General features: G+C 41.1%; 1 protein-coding gene across 3 annotated transcripts in view; it reads right to left on the reverse strand.

Moving 5' to 3' along the window:
• The window catches only part of LOC122845234 (RIMS-binding protein 2), a 62400-nt gene that overhangs the window by 17334 nt on the left and 30364 nt on the right, over positions 1–14702 (reverse strand). For 2 of the 3 annotated variants that reach the window (XM_044141408.1, XM_044141410.1), the window contains exons 7-19: positions 13110–13193; positions 12929–13018; positions 12720–12842; positions 12089–12193; positions 11829–11879; positions 11265–11297; positions 8377–8557; positions 6713–6817; positions 6099–6301; positions 3832–3938; positions 3638–3747; positions 2239–3075; positions 617–768 (exon numbers count right to left, since the gene is read on the reverse strand). In XM_044141408.1, the coding sequence (XP_043997343.1) occupies positions 617–768; positions 2239–3075; positions 3638–3747; positions 3832–3938; positions 6099–6301; positions 6713–6817; positions 8377–8557; positions 11265–11297; positions 11829–11879; positions 12089–12193; positions 12720–12842; positions 12929–13018; positions 13110–13193 (2181 nt within the window). The remainder of the gene's footprint in view (positions 1–616; positions 769–2238; positions 3076–3637; positions 3748–3831; positions 3939–6098; positions 6302–6712; positions 6818–8376; positions 8558–11264; positions 11298–11828; positions 11880–12088; positions 12194–12719; positions 12843–12928; positions 13019–13109; positions 13194–14702) is intronic. The other variant, XM_044141409.1, reaches the window with a different exon arrangement.

Raw genomic sequence — 14702 nt, forward strand, 5'->3', positions numbered from 1 at the left:
CTATATTCTACAGCAGCGACAAGTAAAGTAAAATATAACATAATTTTATGTTTTGAAACGTCTCTCTTAGCCACACTATATACCTGACTGGCCTGAGAATAAAAACCCTAAATTAACAAAAAACAAATCCACTAATTTCAATGAAATTGTTTAACGTAAGATATATAGGCTGACTTTTACTTCAATTTCACAGATCAAAAAGTCAATGAGCCATTAGGGAGTAAGGAGTATTCATTATGTTGAAGCAATCCAAACATATTGTGTTAAAGCTCAAATTAAGTGCTTAAACACAATATACAAAAAATGTTAAATAAACGAAAAAAACTGTTCTCACTACATTTTCTGGCCTTTAGCAAATAGAAATAATTATAAACAATTTAAACTCACCAAAAACTTGAAAAGTTCAGTCTGATTTAAGTTCAAGTAGTGAGAAATAAAACGTGTTTTTTATTAGGTGCATGAAAATATCTCATGTAAATAATGTTCTCCAAACCAAGTTTACACAAACACTTTCCAAACCTTGAAAATACTTATATTCAAGGATTTCAAGCACCTGTGTGAACGATTAGCACATGTAATCATTCACACTCATTACATGATGATTGAACATCCTTGCCTTCTTCTTGTCCGCATATATGGTGTATCCAGTGACCCGGACTCCGTTAGAGGTACCGGCAGCATCTATGGTGACCGGCAGCCAGCTGATGAGAGCGATCCCGGGAGAGGGGCCGGGCTCCAGCTGTACGTCCAGCGGAGCGTCAGGGGGACCTGCAGCGATTAAACGCATTACACCCCAGGCAACAGCAAACGTAGCATCAAGACTCATGTTTCTGTACTAAAAGCAGGACAAAACAGAGAAGCGATTCTTTTAACAGTAGGTATACGACACTAGTAAGCAGCAAGCTAGCAAGCTAAATGCACAAGAAGGATCCAGATACCTGAATTCCCAGAGTGTGGGCGTGGAACTTAAGCAAATTTGACAGATTGTTTAGAGAAATGTGACTCAAACTGTTGATCACAGTTCAAGAGCTGGCAGAACACAAGAGGAATGTGGCACCAAACACAAACTGACTTCAACAACAAAACAGCAGCAGAGACAAAGCTATGAGATAATAAAAATCTGCTTTTTAAAACCCATTTTCTCAGACTCTTACATCAAACAGCTGATATCTTGAGACATGTGAAACAGGCTTTGTTAAAATCATATTAATCTTATGGAATAAAACCATCAGTCTCAATTTTATCAAAAGTCTGTCTTAAGGTGAAAAGGTATTTTCAGGGAACTTAACCTGTGTGAAAACAGCATCTATTCTCAGATTCTTAACATTAAAACTCCAAATTTAAACTGTATGGTTTTGTTGGATGCAGAGGTCGCTCTACATCTTCTTGTTCTCAATCATCTGGACCGTAAAAAATCGGTCACGTACTATTTTTACCCGTCAAATTATAATCATATTATCGGCTATTAAGCCGCATTTTTATGGGGTTTAGTTAATATTCACCTATTTGAACCGCGAATCCAGACTCCATCACACATAAAGCAGGCAAACGCATCCAACGTTAAAACCACTGACTGAGGCCCCAATAACTTAAATAGGAGAAATTCTATGAATTATAATTTGTGTCCCTCAGCTATTGTGGACATCATTTAAAGAAATGAAGGAGCTTGAAGAAAAGCAATAAAGTAAGTCTGTGTGGTATTTATCATATCATATCTCCTTTGAATTCAGCAGAATATCAATATTGCAAAATGAAAGAGTAAATGTTGCTCTAAGTAACTGGCAATTGCTGCCTAAAATGATCAGTTATGTGAGCTGAATGTATGGTGGCTATAAAATGAGTCTTTTTTTAGTGATGCATCCAACTGCACATACAAACAGAGGCAGTAATCTTGTCTAAAAATCAACAGCAACTGAATCTTTAACTTCTGAGTGAGTTCTTTCAGCTCTTCCATGAACGCTCCCCGCCTACAGATGATAGATAAATTATTGGATGTACACCAGAGGCTTGTGTCACCACTGATGCGTTGGAATCTGAATTACGTAATTACTTCACAGTGGGATTATTGTAAAAAAAAAAAAAAAAAAAAAAGCAGTATAAATTCTTAATCTGGATCAAATGTTTGAGCTAGACGAAAAATACAGAGGCTTCCATGTGACCAGTGTTGCATTATTTTGACTTGAATGCTGAATGGGGGGAGGAAACAAATTTAAACAGTGTGATGCATTTGGTCCTGACCTGCCATCAGCGTGCTGAAGCTGATGGTGGCGCTCCTGTGTTCCCGCCGCTCCACAGGGAGCTCCCACGGCGTTCTGTGGGGCCGCGCCTCCACTTTGACTGTGTACTGCAGGCTGGGCGAGAGGTTATTGAGGCACAGCGAGTAGCAGCCAGCCTTCACCAGCTCACGCTCCTCATCGTTCAAGGACACAATGTGCACATAGTTACTGTTGCTGGGCAGCCAGGTCAGGTTGGCGGACGTGGCGGTAACTCTGTCCACGTGCAGCTGCGTGGGCGCCACGCAGACGTCCCGGCCGACCAGCATGCTGCAGCGGAGCTGGTCTGACAGGCCCTTCTCTGTCAGGCTTTGGACCGAAACCCGGTAGGCTTTGAGGTTGACGTCAAGCCGCTCCAGCACCGCTTTGGTCTGAGCGCCAAAGGGCACGTTCAGCCGCAGCTCCTGGTCGACGTACACGTTGTAGCTCCACACGTTGCCCCACCCGGCCGGCACCAACGGGGGGTCCCAGCCGATGATGATGCTCTTGGCAAGCTGCTTGATGAGGGTAAGTTTCCGTGGGTAAGGCACGACGTCCACTCCCACCTCCTCCAAATCCAGGTCCAGGCCGTTGGTGAGGGGGGCCGGAACGGACGAGGCCGACACCGAATCTATTTCTGAGGCGCCGACGCCCAGGTGGTGGTGGTGCTGCTGGTGGCTGGCACTGTGCAGGCTGCTGTCTAGCAGGGAGTTGTGCGACACGTCCCCGGTCTCTGGGTGCTGCGCGCTCATTACGTCATCGTCTGACACACGTTCCACGAAGTTGGAGGGGACCAGCCCTCTCCGTCCGTCCATCAGCTCACCTGGACAACGGCAACGATTAAATATTAAACATCAAGTAAAATCAGGAACATCAAAGGGGCAGTCTTAAATATTTCTCAGGCACACGCTGCCATTTTACAACACGGTCAAGTAACTGTGTTACCCTCAGTTGTTACTAAAAATGCCATTGATATCAATTATGACTTGACAGAAATTAGATTTTGTAATTTAACCCCTTGACATTCGGCTTCTGTTTCTTTAAAAACTATTGATCTTTCTAAAACTCCACCTTTAGGAAGTCATTACAGCACTGCTCCTCTATGAATTCTCTAACAATGTTTTTACCAGCGTTGCACAGAGAAGTAGCTTGTACAATGAGTTCAGTGGATGCTCAGTTCTTCTAAGTGTTTGCTAATTGCTACTGGCTAGTGTGAAGGAGCTGAGGGTGGTGTCGCAGACAAGGGGTGCTCTTTGAGGTGGAAACACTGAGGCTTGGAAGTTTTCACATTAGAATGAACTTATTACCAGTAGCATGACTTTTAAACAGTTGAGCAAACAACATATTGGCCAGCCCTATTAAGAAGCTATAACAGACAGAGTTACCTTCATAGAAACCATCGTCATCCATGTCGCCGTAAACGTAGATGTATTCCCCAGCGGTCAAAGGCAGCTCCACCTCAGGATTATCATTCGGCCCATCATAAGGATTATAACTGTTACCGATAAAAACATCTTAATCTTCAACATTTATCTCAACAAGCTGTTGATGCAGTAAATTTTGTTGAATTATTACTTACCTATATCTGGCAATAAAAACCTGAAGCTTTGCTGCTCCCCTGCTGGCTGTGTAGGGTGCCGGGGCCACATCGATGTCCAACTCCTCAACTTCACTGGCTGTGTCCACCTGAGGGAAACAAGTAATGCTTAAAATGGGTAAAAGTATAGGGAATCAGTAATTGACGCCTTCAAGGTGGGCTAATATGTATTTTCCAGTGCAATTTTATAATACATCAGTTGTTATAAAAATGCTATTTGTATCAAAAAGAATTTAAAAGACATTTGACATCGTAACCATATCTGACCGATTGAAATTGGTCTCTGTCTCTTTAAAAACCTCCTACTCTTTCTGACACTTCACGTGTAGCACGTCGTGTCGGCGGTGCTTCTCTCCATGCTGTCGTCCTTTGAAGCTGTTTACAACCGTTTTTAGGAGCTCAGCAGATGTGCATTTCCACAAGGTGTTTGGTAATTACTGCTGCTGCTAGTCTGAAGGAGCTTAGTGAGGGAGGTGCAGAGATGGAGGTTTAAGGACATAGACGGCACATTGAATTAGCAGGGGTTTAGGCACCCCGAAATGGTTGCCACGGGAGAGTCAAGGGTTTGCATAAATGAGCCAAAGCCAGATGTTTTTACATATATTTTTGATGTTGGAATAAAAAATAAAAAGTTAATTTTGTATAATGCTGCCTTTATTTGGCGAATCACACTACTACATTTTATATAAGACGACTGCAAATTAGTTATATATGTGAGTTATCTAGAAATAACAACCTGGCTGTTTAGAGTTGACTGTAAAGGAAACCACCGTCTCAACTGCGAGTAAGTACAGGAAGTGAAGCAAAGACAAAAAACAGGACGAAACGTAACTCAAGTTTACTTCCAAGGTCCGCAAGCATATCAACAGACTGAAAAATAATAATCTTATTGGATTGAGTTTGCCTATACCACTTTATCTGACATTTAGAAAATGTGTTTTGCCAGGCTCAGCAGGAAGAGCTTTGATTTTAAATTAGTCACTAACCAACTGGATACCTGACATCTTATTTTAAATAGTGGCAGCAGTAAAAGATGCTGTATTTGTAGTTTTGTGGGAGATAATCACCCACAACTACTACTGTATAACCTTCATAATCCACAGTGCAGAGAGTGGATTATCTCACTAAATATAAGCTTTGGGGGCTGACGGGTGACTAGATAAGCAGACCACCAATATGTAGGAACTGACTGTAGAGCCTAAGCAGCAATCCCTAAATATCTATTGGATGTGAGTGAGCAGAAGTAGGACTTGCATAATCAGCCGCAGCCGTGCTTGCATCAGATGACAGCCGGGTTCTGGCCGGAACCTTTGTATTTGCACGTTTCTGGAACATCAGTAAATCTGATGCACAAGCGACATCTGCAAATAACAACGATGGCCGACAAAGCTGCTATTCTTGGCCCACAGGGGGTTAATTTTTGCTTCAAAATATTATCTGATGGGATGCTGAGGAAGACTATTGCAGAGTACGTTGTGCTAAAGTAGCATTTTTCCAAAAAAGTTCCATGGATGATCAGGAGTTCCTTAAGCGCTTGAAAGCTGAATGCGTATGATAGGACTCTGCACTAATCTGATGGCTGAATACCTACAGGTTAAAAACAATACATATCTTTATTGTTGGGCTCATATGACTATCTATACAATACTTTAGCAATAATAAAGGTTTTTAAATTGAAATGTCAAAATATGGTTTCATTAAAATGCAATTAATTGCAGATTAATTAATTACCAACCCTTCAATGAGTCCCACCACTGGTTTTAATTTAATTTCACAATTCAATTTTTAATTCAAAAGATTATCAATGAAAAAGTAACTGAGATGGAACATGTACAGGACAACACATTTTCATAAATATATTTACTTTTCAAATGAAGTACAAATGACAGATATTTTAAAGTTGATGAGCTGCAGCCTGAATAATCATAAATATGTATATATATTGCACTTTTTTAGTCATACTTAAAGTGCTTTCACACTTGCGGGGAAACTGGGAATAACTGCCTTGCTCAAATGTACATCAATAAGTGGCAGAGGAAAGAGCTGAAGTCAAACTCACAACTTTCTAAAGGAAAGCCCTGGCGACTTACAACCAGTTATTGCAGGTGGAATAAAAAATAAATCCTTGCAGCTTACTGGTATCATATTAGAAACATTTAATGGTCTGATCCAGATTTACTTCATGCAGTTTCCGTTAATAAATCTACAAGACGTTACAACATCAAAATTGAAAACAACGTGCCGGGTACCTCATGCGTCGGGCTCGATTTGTGCGGACTGAGGTGGGTGTCAGATTTGGGGGTGAGGTGCGTGGTTTCCGACTTGGAGGAAGACCCCGACTTGCTGACGCTGATGGTGGGCAGCTCTCGGTGCTTGGTTACGGGCGAGCGCTCCACCCTGGAGAGTCCTGCTGCGTGCGGCGTGGACCCCCTGCGCAAAGCGGCGGCCACATCTAGCAGGAGAGAGAGGGAGAGGATAAAACATGTCCTTGCACGTTAACCCGGTTGTCTGCGACCTGCCAGGTGGGTGAGATCACTGTACGGCATGCAGGCAGCTCAAGGTTGAACATGGCTGATTAAAACGGTGCAGGGGGTGGGGGAGAAAAAAAAAATCCGTTCTCCATCTGTCTGAGGTTGGAGGTCATGCTACCTTGTGTCGCCGTGTATCACACCAACGGTGTTAAGGGGCTTAACAGGTTCTAGGCTCCACAGACGTTTAAAACGCAGAGCGGCGACTCTTGCCGACATGTGATGATGGGAAACAAGAGCAGGCCCGGTAAACGATGACGGTGCGGGTGAGATGACGGATCGGAGCGTGCCGTGCTTTAAGTGACAGCGTCACGAACAGAGACAAGAGAGCGTACCGAGTGGATCGTTACCCTCCGGGCAGGAGAGAGTGTCACCTCCCTCCAGACTCCAGAAGGCTATTTCACCCAGAGACACCATGTCCAGTGTGCCACCAGTGCAGTCTAAAACACATAGAGAGCACAGAGCAGCGTGAAGACACCGGGCAACGTGGCGGGATCCAGAGAGACGAAAGGAGCGGCGCAGATAAGCAGTGTTGTTACATTTCAAGGCAGCTGAGGCTGGAAGTAACATTAGAAATACACAGACACACACAGAGAGATCGATAAGAGATTATAAGGATACACATTACTGACAGCAGCAGCCATCGCAACAGTAGTGGGTGCCTAAAATAGAAGTCAAACAAAAGTAAAAGACGCAAAAATCTTAATTTGGTAAACAGAATCCACTTGTTTCTGGTTTATTCTCAGCATGATTGCAGCTGGTCTGTGAAGGAAAATCATCAAGAACACAGCAGAGAAGTTAGGGAGAAAATTAAAGCTTCATAAAGGGTGTTGTTGATTCAATATCGATCCAAACATGGTGGTATACATCACCATCATGATAGCACAGGAACAGCAACAGTTGTGCTCAATATGGAGCATAAAGGTTAAAATATGAAAATTGAAGTGTATTTACACTTAATTCTCCTTTTTCTTGTGGAAACTGAGATAATTCACATCACTGTTGAAACATCAATGTTAAGCATGTTTGAGCGACCTCACCAGTTGGTGATAACGCACAGCAAAAAGCTGTTTGTCAACCACCAAAGAACTTAAGATGAAGACTACTTCACATCAACCTGTTTACATGCGACACCGAGCTGACACAGTAATGAGGTAGTGAGGACGTGCAGCGTCTCGGCCTGCAGGTCTGCAATGGATGCTTGTCGGTAAAAAGACAAAAAAAAAAAAAAAAAAGGCCCTAGCTGCTCATCTAGCTCATCAAGCTTATTCAGCGCTGTTCTTCGTGTGGGAAATGGAGGATGTGGTAGGCTTTACCGTAAAACATTAAAACGTCCCCAGATCTCACAAAAGTGTTTCTCACCATGGCACAAACACACCAAATCGATATCGAGTTGGAAAACGTTAATCGCAACGCATTGATGAATCGATATTTCTACCCACCCATACTTGTCAACCAACACATGGCTGTCCGCCTTAATCATAGAAGCAGCCAAGAGGCCCATGGCAGTTCTGGAGAAGCTGTAGAGATGTACACCTCTGAGGGGGAACCTGTTGGCGGATTAGTTAGTTGCATCCCTCCACAGATCTGTCCTTTCAGAAAGAGCGACATTAAAAAGCAAGACATTGTTGGACAAAAGTTATCAGAAGTCTTGTTTACAGTTTGCCACGAGTCGACAAACGCGTGGAAGAAGGAGTAAAGTTCAAAATGCTACATATGACCAAACCTTGTCTTCGACAATAAAATAGAGTGGTGGTAGCATCATGCTGTAGGATTGCTCTTCTTCAGGGAACAGGGAATCTGCTCAGTGTTTGTGGGGAGATGGATGCAAGGTGATCCAGTAAAGCTGTTACTTAAACATCTATCCTCCAACCAGAGATACAATGAAATGATTTAGATCACATAGCAATAAAGTCATTGAGGCGGCAAAATCTTAAAAGTCCATTAATGATTAAAGCAGGAAGAAACAGACAGTAAAGGACGACGTTTTGCAGCTCACCTCGTTCGGTAGTCAGGCCCACCCCGTTGGTCAGAACTGAGAGGCTGGGATTGTTGAGGAGGGTGGAACTGGCCAGGTCCACTTTGGAGGCCTGCAGCCGGAACTTCTCCAACTCCTGGGACAGCAGGCCGAACTGCTCACTCTGACTGCGACATTTCTCCTCCAGCTCTCGTACCTTCGACTGAACGCAACACAGAAACACTTAGGAGACGCTACAGTAAAAATAACAACCGGCCACATCCACGTTTCAGCATGTTTGGTTACCATTTAGTTGCTCCGTAACAGCAAACTTCAATATACTTTGTTATGAAACAGATCAACACAATGTAATGCTTGTATAATAAAATAAAAGGAAAATGGTACGTAGATTGATTCATTTTGTTGTACAAATAAAACTCTAAAACGTGTGGAGTGCACTTATGTTCTGCCTAGAATCAATGAGTTGAAAAAAAAAATCTATTTGCAATCACAGCAGCAGGTATTTTTACTACTTGCTTTACACATCTAGAGACTGAATTGTTGGCAAAATAGTTCAGTCAGATGGAATGGTGAGCATCTTTGAAAAGCAGTTTTAAAGTCCTGCAGACTGTAAGTTTACATCTCTACTTTGACTAGGCCATTCAAACATATGAACATGGTTTGTTCTAAAACCATTGCATTACAGCGCTGTCTGTATGTTCAGTTCAGACTCAAATATTCAGCATCAACCATCAACCCAGCTCAGAAAAAATAAATCCCCACAGTATGATGCTGCCACCACTATTTTTCCATGTTAAGTATTTTCCATTTAAGCTGATTACCTCTGCAGCTCTCCCAGAGCTCTTTTATTTAGGAGCGTCAGTGGAAAAATATAAAATAAACAAATAAATGCAAAACCTTTTAGATTTCTTTTTGTTGAAAAAAATTATAATTTTCCTTCCCCTTTGCAATTACTCTCTACTTAGTGTTATTACATCAAACAGAATTCCAACAAAATACAATTAAGTTTATGGTTTTAACAGTGACAAAGTCTGAAGTATCTGCAAGGTTGTGAATACTTTAACAAGCCACTGTATATGTCAGCGCAAAACCCTTTTGTATAATCAAAGTCCACATTTTGGACGTGGCAAATTTCACACAACTGAGCAATAAATACGTTAATAGCCAGATAAACTGAAACAAACTCAATCATTTCAAATGGCACGGTTTAGTTCTTCACGTGTCTCGCTTTCTGCCAAAGACCGGATGACAAAAGGCTTTTGCAAAGACTTTAGTTTCCATTTTATTTGTTGTTTTCGGGTGTTTTGTTTGTTTATTTTTTATATTTAAAATGTCTTCTAGTTCAAGTTTAAAATTTTCATCAAAACTTAAAAGTTTATTGATCTTTGAGAGGATTAACTTGCATTATTATTTTCTGTTAACATCATATTACTTGAAAAATAGTCTCAAAACAACAATATTATCGTTTATCGCAATAATAGAAATTGTTTTTTTTTACTTCTTCCTAAACCTTTTCAAGCATGTTAAGATTATTGTGGTACAAAAATATGTGTCTTTTGCATTCCTTGTTTATGTGTGTGATATTGTACTTCTATCACGTTCGAAACAAATAAAATAAATAAACTTCTGGGACGATTTATCCCCCTGCAAAATTTGTTTTTGTGACAGGCCTAAACAAACTCAATGAAACCTACAGGCGTTTTGGTGACTAGACAAATGACTTCAAAATAAAAAAATAAAAAAACACTCTAAGTCACAAACACACGAGACACGACAAACACACACGACAAACATTTTAAGGATCAATGGGGGGAAAAAAAGAGAGGTGAATAAGAGGAATGGGACGGTAATGATAGAAAATGTAAGGGAATCTTTGAGAGAGCACAAAGCGAGACATGTTGCTTCAGTCTCACACCCACTTACACAGAGTCACTGAACAGCGAGGTTTGGTGTAGCTTTGCAAGGAGGGTTTGGGGGTAGGGAGGTAGAAGGGGTTTCACACAGCTCAGCTCAAGTTTCTATATGCGGCTGATTTCACTTCCGGCTGTGGTGGGAGTTTTCAAGCGGGCTTGGTCTGACAAAAGCTGCAGGCTGAAACTGTCTGAACAACATTTCCTGTTAGCTCTCACCTACACATATCAGTGGTTACCTAAAGCCCGGGCACAAATCATCTTTTAAGCCCCGAGCGAAAATGATGACAAACAACAATCTGTTTTGTTACATGTAGCAAAGATGAACAAACACGATAAATGTTCTGGGAAACTCTGTCACAGATCTGTTTCTGACCTCAGGTGATTGGCCTGATTTGAACTAAGAGTTTAGTAACTTGACACTGTTGAACACAAAAGGCGGTAGGACTGTGTGCAGGATTGTGAGGGGGTTAAACTAAAAGCAGCTGAGGTGTGTTTTCCCAAGTCAGTGAGGGACGTGGGAAGTTAGGGTTGGCGGCTCATTGGTTTGAGGCCAGGAAGTACCTGCATGCAGTCCAGCGTACTCTGGTTAGCAAGAAAAGGAAGCAAAGGACAAACAGAGGTTTACAAACACAAAACACATGCTTGAGAAAAAAAGGGGATTCTGGAAGGAACAAAATATATTTTAGTTGGGTAGAAAAAGCAGAAGTTTGAGTCCATGTTGTTGGAAGCCAGAATCACTAGAATGTCTCTTGGCCCTCAGCAGTTAAGATCTGGCATTCGAAAGAGATCGGTATTCTCTCCTAAACACGTTTTCAGCAGACTGGGAACGGCTGCGTTTTGAGTTGGTGACAAAGCATGTGCTCTCTGCAGGGGACAGAGACTTTCTCCTACGATTGTCTTGGGTTTAAAAAAACAACAACAAAAAAACGAGAGAGAGAGAGAAAGTGAGAGGAGCCGAGAAGGAAGGAAGGAAGCGAGGAGCAAATAATACTCTACCAGCTCCCTCTGGAACACGAGCTGAGTCAAGTCCTAAAATAAAACACACACTTTCTTTAAGGAACAAACTCACAAAGCAAAATGAGCAGCTCTGATGACAAAACGTGTACGTTGCTCAAATTTGGACGATGATGACCTTTTGCCTTTCAGTGAGTCACATCGCGATACAACAAGGACGCAAGAATTTTTCTTTTTTAAATTCAAAATTAGCCGCCAATCAGACGGGGTTTCTAACTGCCTGACGGCTGGCTTGAGTTATTTTTATACAAACTGTATTGCAGTGAAGTTCACAGCGAGTAAGAAAGTCACTAAGCGACAGAGAAGCCATCTGTTCAATTCAAACCGCATTGGAGTATTCAAGAGGAGATCTCTTGTAAAACCGTGGGCTCAGCTCTTTTACGTCATTTCACTGCCTTTGTTATTATCATTTTTACAAAAACCTAACTTCTCATAAGCACCTCAGGGGTTTGCAGTGGGAACAGAAGTGCTGCATGGTGTAAAATAAATGTGCTTATTTGGTTACATACTGTGTGCAGGAATCACAGTGGCGTTAAACAAACTCACCTCCAGCATCTGAACCACTCCTTCATGCTCCCTCTTGGCAAATAACTGAGCCTAATAAGTAAACAGATGTTAAAGTTAGCTGTTAATATGTAAAAAAATTAAAAATAACTCGCAACACAGTAGGCTATGTTGATTAAAAGGTTTTTATATGCCCTAAGGTTGCCTCCTGCTGGACAAAACACCACATTTTCTTATAAAACAACGTTTATCAAGAGAAACTTTTGTGAAACACGCAGTGTTCATGATGGTGTGTTTCTTACCCGCTGTAACCTTTTGATCTCATCCTGTTTGAACTTAAGGATAGCCAGTGCCTGCTCATGTTCCAATTCCAGCTGCTGCCTTCGCTCGGCGACCTCTCGCATGTGCTTTAAGGGGAAAAAAAAGACACAACAGCCACAATAATAAGCAAATCCACTTCAAACATTTAAATCGTCTTGGTTAAGATTCAAACTGAAATCACACGACACTGCAAAAACAGTGTCTAGTCTCTAATGCAAATATCGTACTCCACTTGAAATAAGAATGCTAATTTATAAGTAACTTCTTCTGCAAGATGTAGGAGTTTATTTTAAGTTAATAATTCCTTAATAGCGGTTTTAAAAAAGTACTAGTTCCATTGGCAAATTGTTCCATATATAACATTTCTGGATTGTTTCACTTATAAAAAGACATTTTCCTTTTGTTATAAGTGAAATAATTGGCCAATGGCACTAGTACTTTTTAAAATAACATTAAGGAATTAACTCCGATATCATGGTAGAAAGGTACCTTAAAGTTAGTTTTGCCTAATTTCAAATGTATTAAGACAATTGCACAAGAAATCAGACCAAAAATACTTGGTAAGATTTTGTGTTTTTGCAGTGAAGAAGTATGAGACGTGCAATGGGATACCTTTAGGACCTGCTCTAGGTTCTCCAGTTTGGCACGGAGTCTCTGGTTCTCTTCGAGAACTGAATTGTGTTGAGCGGTCACTTCAGAGAGATCTTCCCTCAGCTCCTCATTCTCAGCCCGAGTCTAAGAGACAGCAACGCGTTAACTGACCAGTTCCCAGTGAATTCACTGCATCAACTTGACTGGGACAGAACTGGTTGAACAGCGACCTGGTCGAGCAGCTGCACCTTCCTCCTGAGGAGTTCTGCCTCCTCCTTTAGTTGCTCATTTTTGCCTTGCTCATCCTCAAGCTGGCTCTCCTGTTGGACACACAAGCCCAGTCTTCAGAGTCACCTCGTCTTTAAAATAAAAAGCAGCGGCTGACGGGAGAACCAAAGGATGTTTTCTCACCAAATCCAGACATCGCTTCTGTCGCTTCTTTACTTCATGCTCAAGATTTTCACATTCTTTTCTCTTCCTGCTCAGCTCCCGTTCCTGGACCAAAAATTATGACAGTTATTGATAATCAGTCCAAAAATTATCTCTGAAAGGTGTAATAAAAAAAAACAAACAATAAGTATAACATATAATGCAAGTAAAATAAATCATATAAACAAACAAGTGTCTTGAAAAAGTCATGTTCTTTGGATTTTGTCACTTCAGACCAACATACAGTGGCTAATAAGTGTGAAGTGCAAAGAAAATTATAGTTTTATTTATTTGTTTGTTTAGACATTAAAATCTTAAAAGTGTGGCATGCATTTGTATCCAGTCTCCCCTGAACCAATACACTGCAGAATCATTTTTCTCTTAAAGCAGCAACTTGTTTAGAATTTTTCTTTGCAAAGGTCCAGGCAGAGTGCAAAAGCATCAATTTTCAAATTTTATCGTACATTAAAAATTTGATTTAGGCATGGATTTGATTAGGCCACCCTGACACTATATGTGGGCATTATCGTTTATAATTTATCATTAATTTTTGTTAATCATGGCGAGAATTTCTACTTTATTACCGTCTTGATAAATGACAGTTGTTGATGTTAAACAATAAAAAAAAACTAAGTAATACTTCTTTTTGCAAGTTATAATTTTTATTGTTATCACAATATTAAAATTGTGCTCCCTCTGACAGGTTTTCTTTTATCATTCAGTTCCTTTATTCTTCCGTCGACTCTGACCAGCTTCCCTCTCCCTGCTGAAGAAAAGCAACATGACAAACTTTCAGATTTGTTTATTTTATAAGATGAAACTCAGTTCACTTTAAATGATTCAACGTCTCTGTTGGTCTGTCGCGAATAAACCTGATAACATGAGGAAGCGGATGAGGGATATGAATACTTTTACAGCGCACGGTCATACTGTCATAATTTTATGCAAAACAGAATATATTGACTTTACTTTCCATGTTGACCTCTGGTACAACACTGCAGAGGCATTACAAAGCTTACCATCCTCTAATTATTCTAAATGCAGCTTACATGCAGGAGAAGCAGAGCAGAAATCAGCTTATTTCAGCATGGCCACAGGGTCTGAATGAAGCATTACCTATCGACTGCATAGGGGGGGAAAGCTACAGAGCACACTGGCTAATTGCTGACCACAAGCAGCTGACTGGAAGAAATACTGTACTGTTACCAGCGATGACGCGGCGAGACAATAAAGATAATTAAAACACAATCTGTGGTCTGATTTGGTTGATTGTGCGTCAGTCGCAGCACTGAGGACAAGAATGGTGTGTACCGAGTCAGGATGTCCTGTTGCATATAGAGCAGCTATCCTTAAAGCATACGCCAAAGTGTTCTGCTCTTCCTTTAACTAGTCCAATGGCCGTCCATTAGGTTACCTGTGTTTACACGGTTTCCGCAGGTTTCAAATTTAAGACTTCCTAAAGACCGCTGTGATTGAAATTTAAGACCTGCATCATGACGGAAAAGTATAAAGGAAAATCAGATATTTTGCTATGCTCTCTACAGACTTATCACCCGTAGAGACAAGCTTTTGGCA

This window comes from Gambusia affinis, linkage group LG15 (assembly GCF_019740435.1).
Source record: "Gambusia affinis linkage group LG15, SWU_Gaff_1.0, whole genome shotgun sequence".
NCBI lineage: Eukaryota > Metazoa > Chordata > Actinopteri > Cyprinodontiformes > Poeciliidae > Gambusia > Gambusia affinis.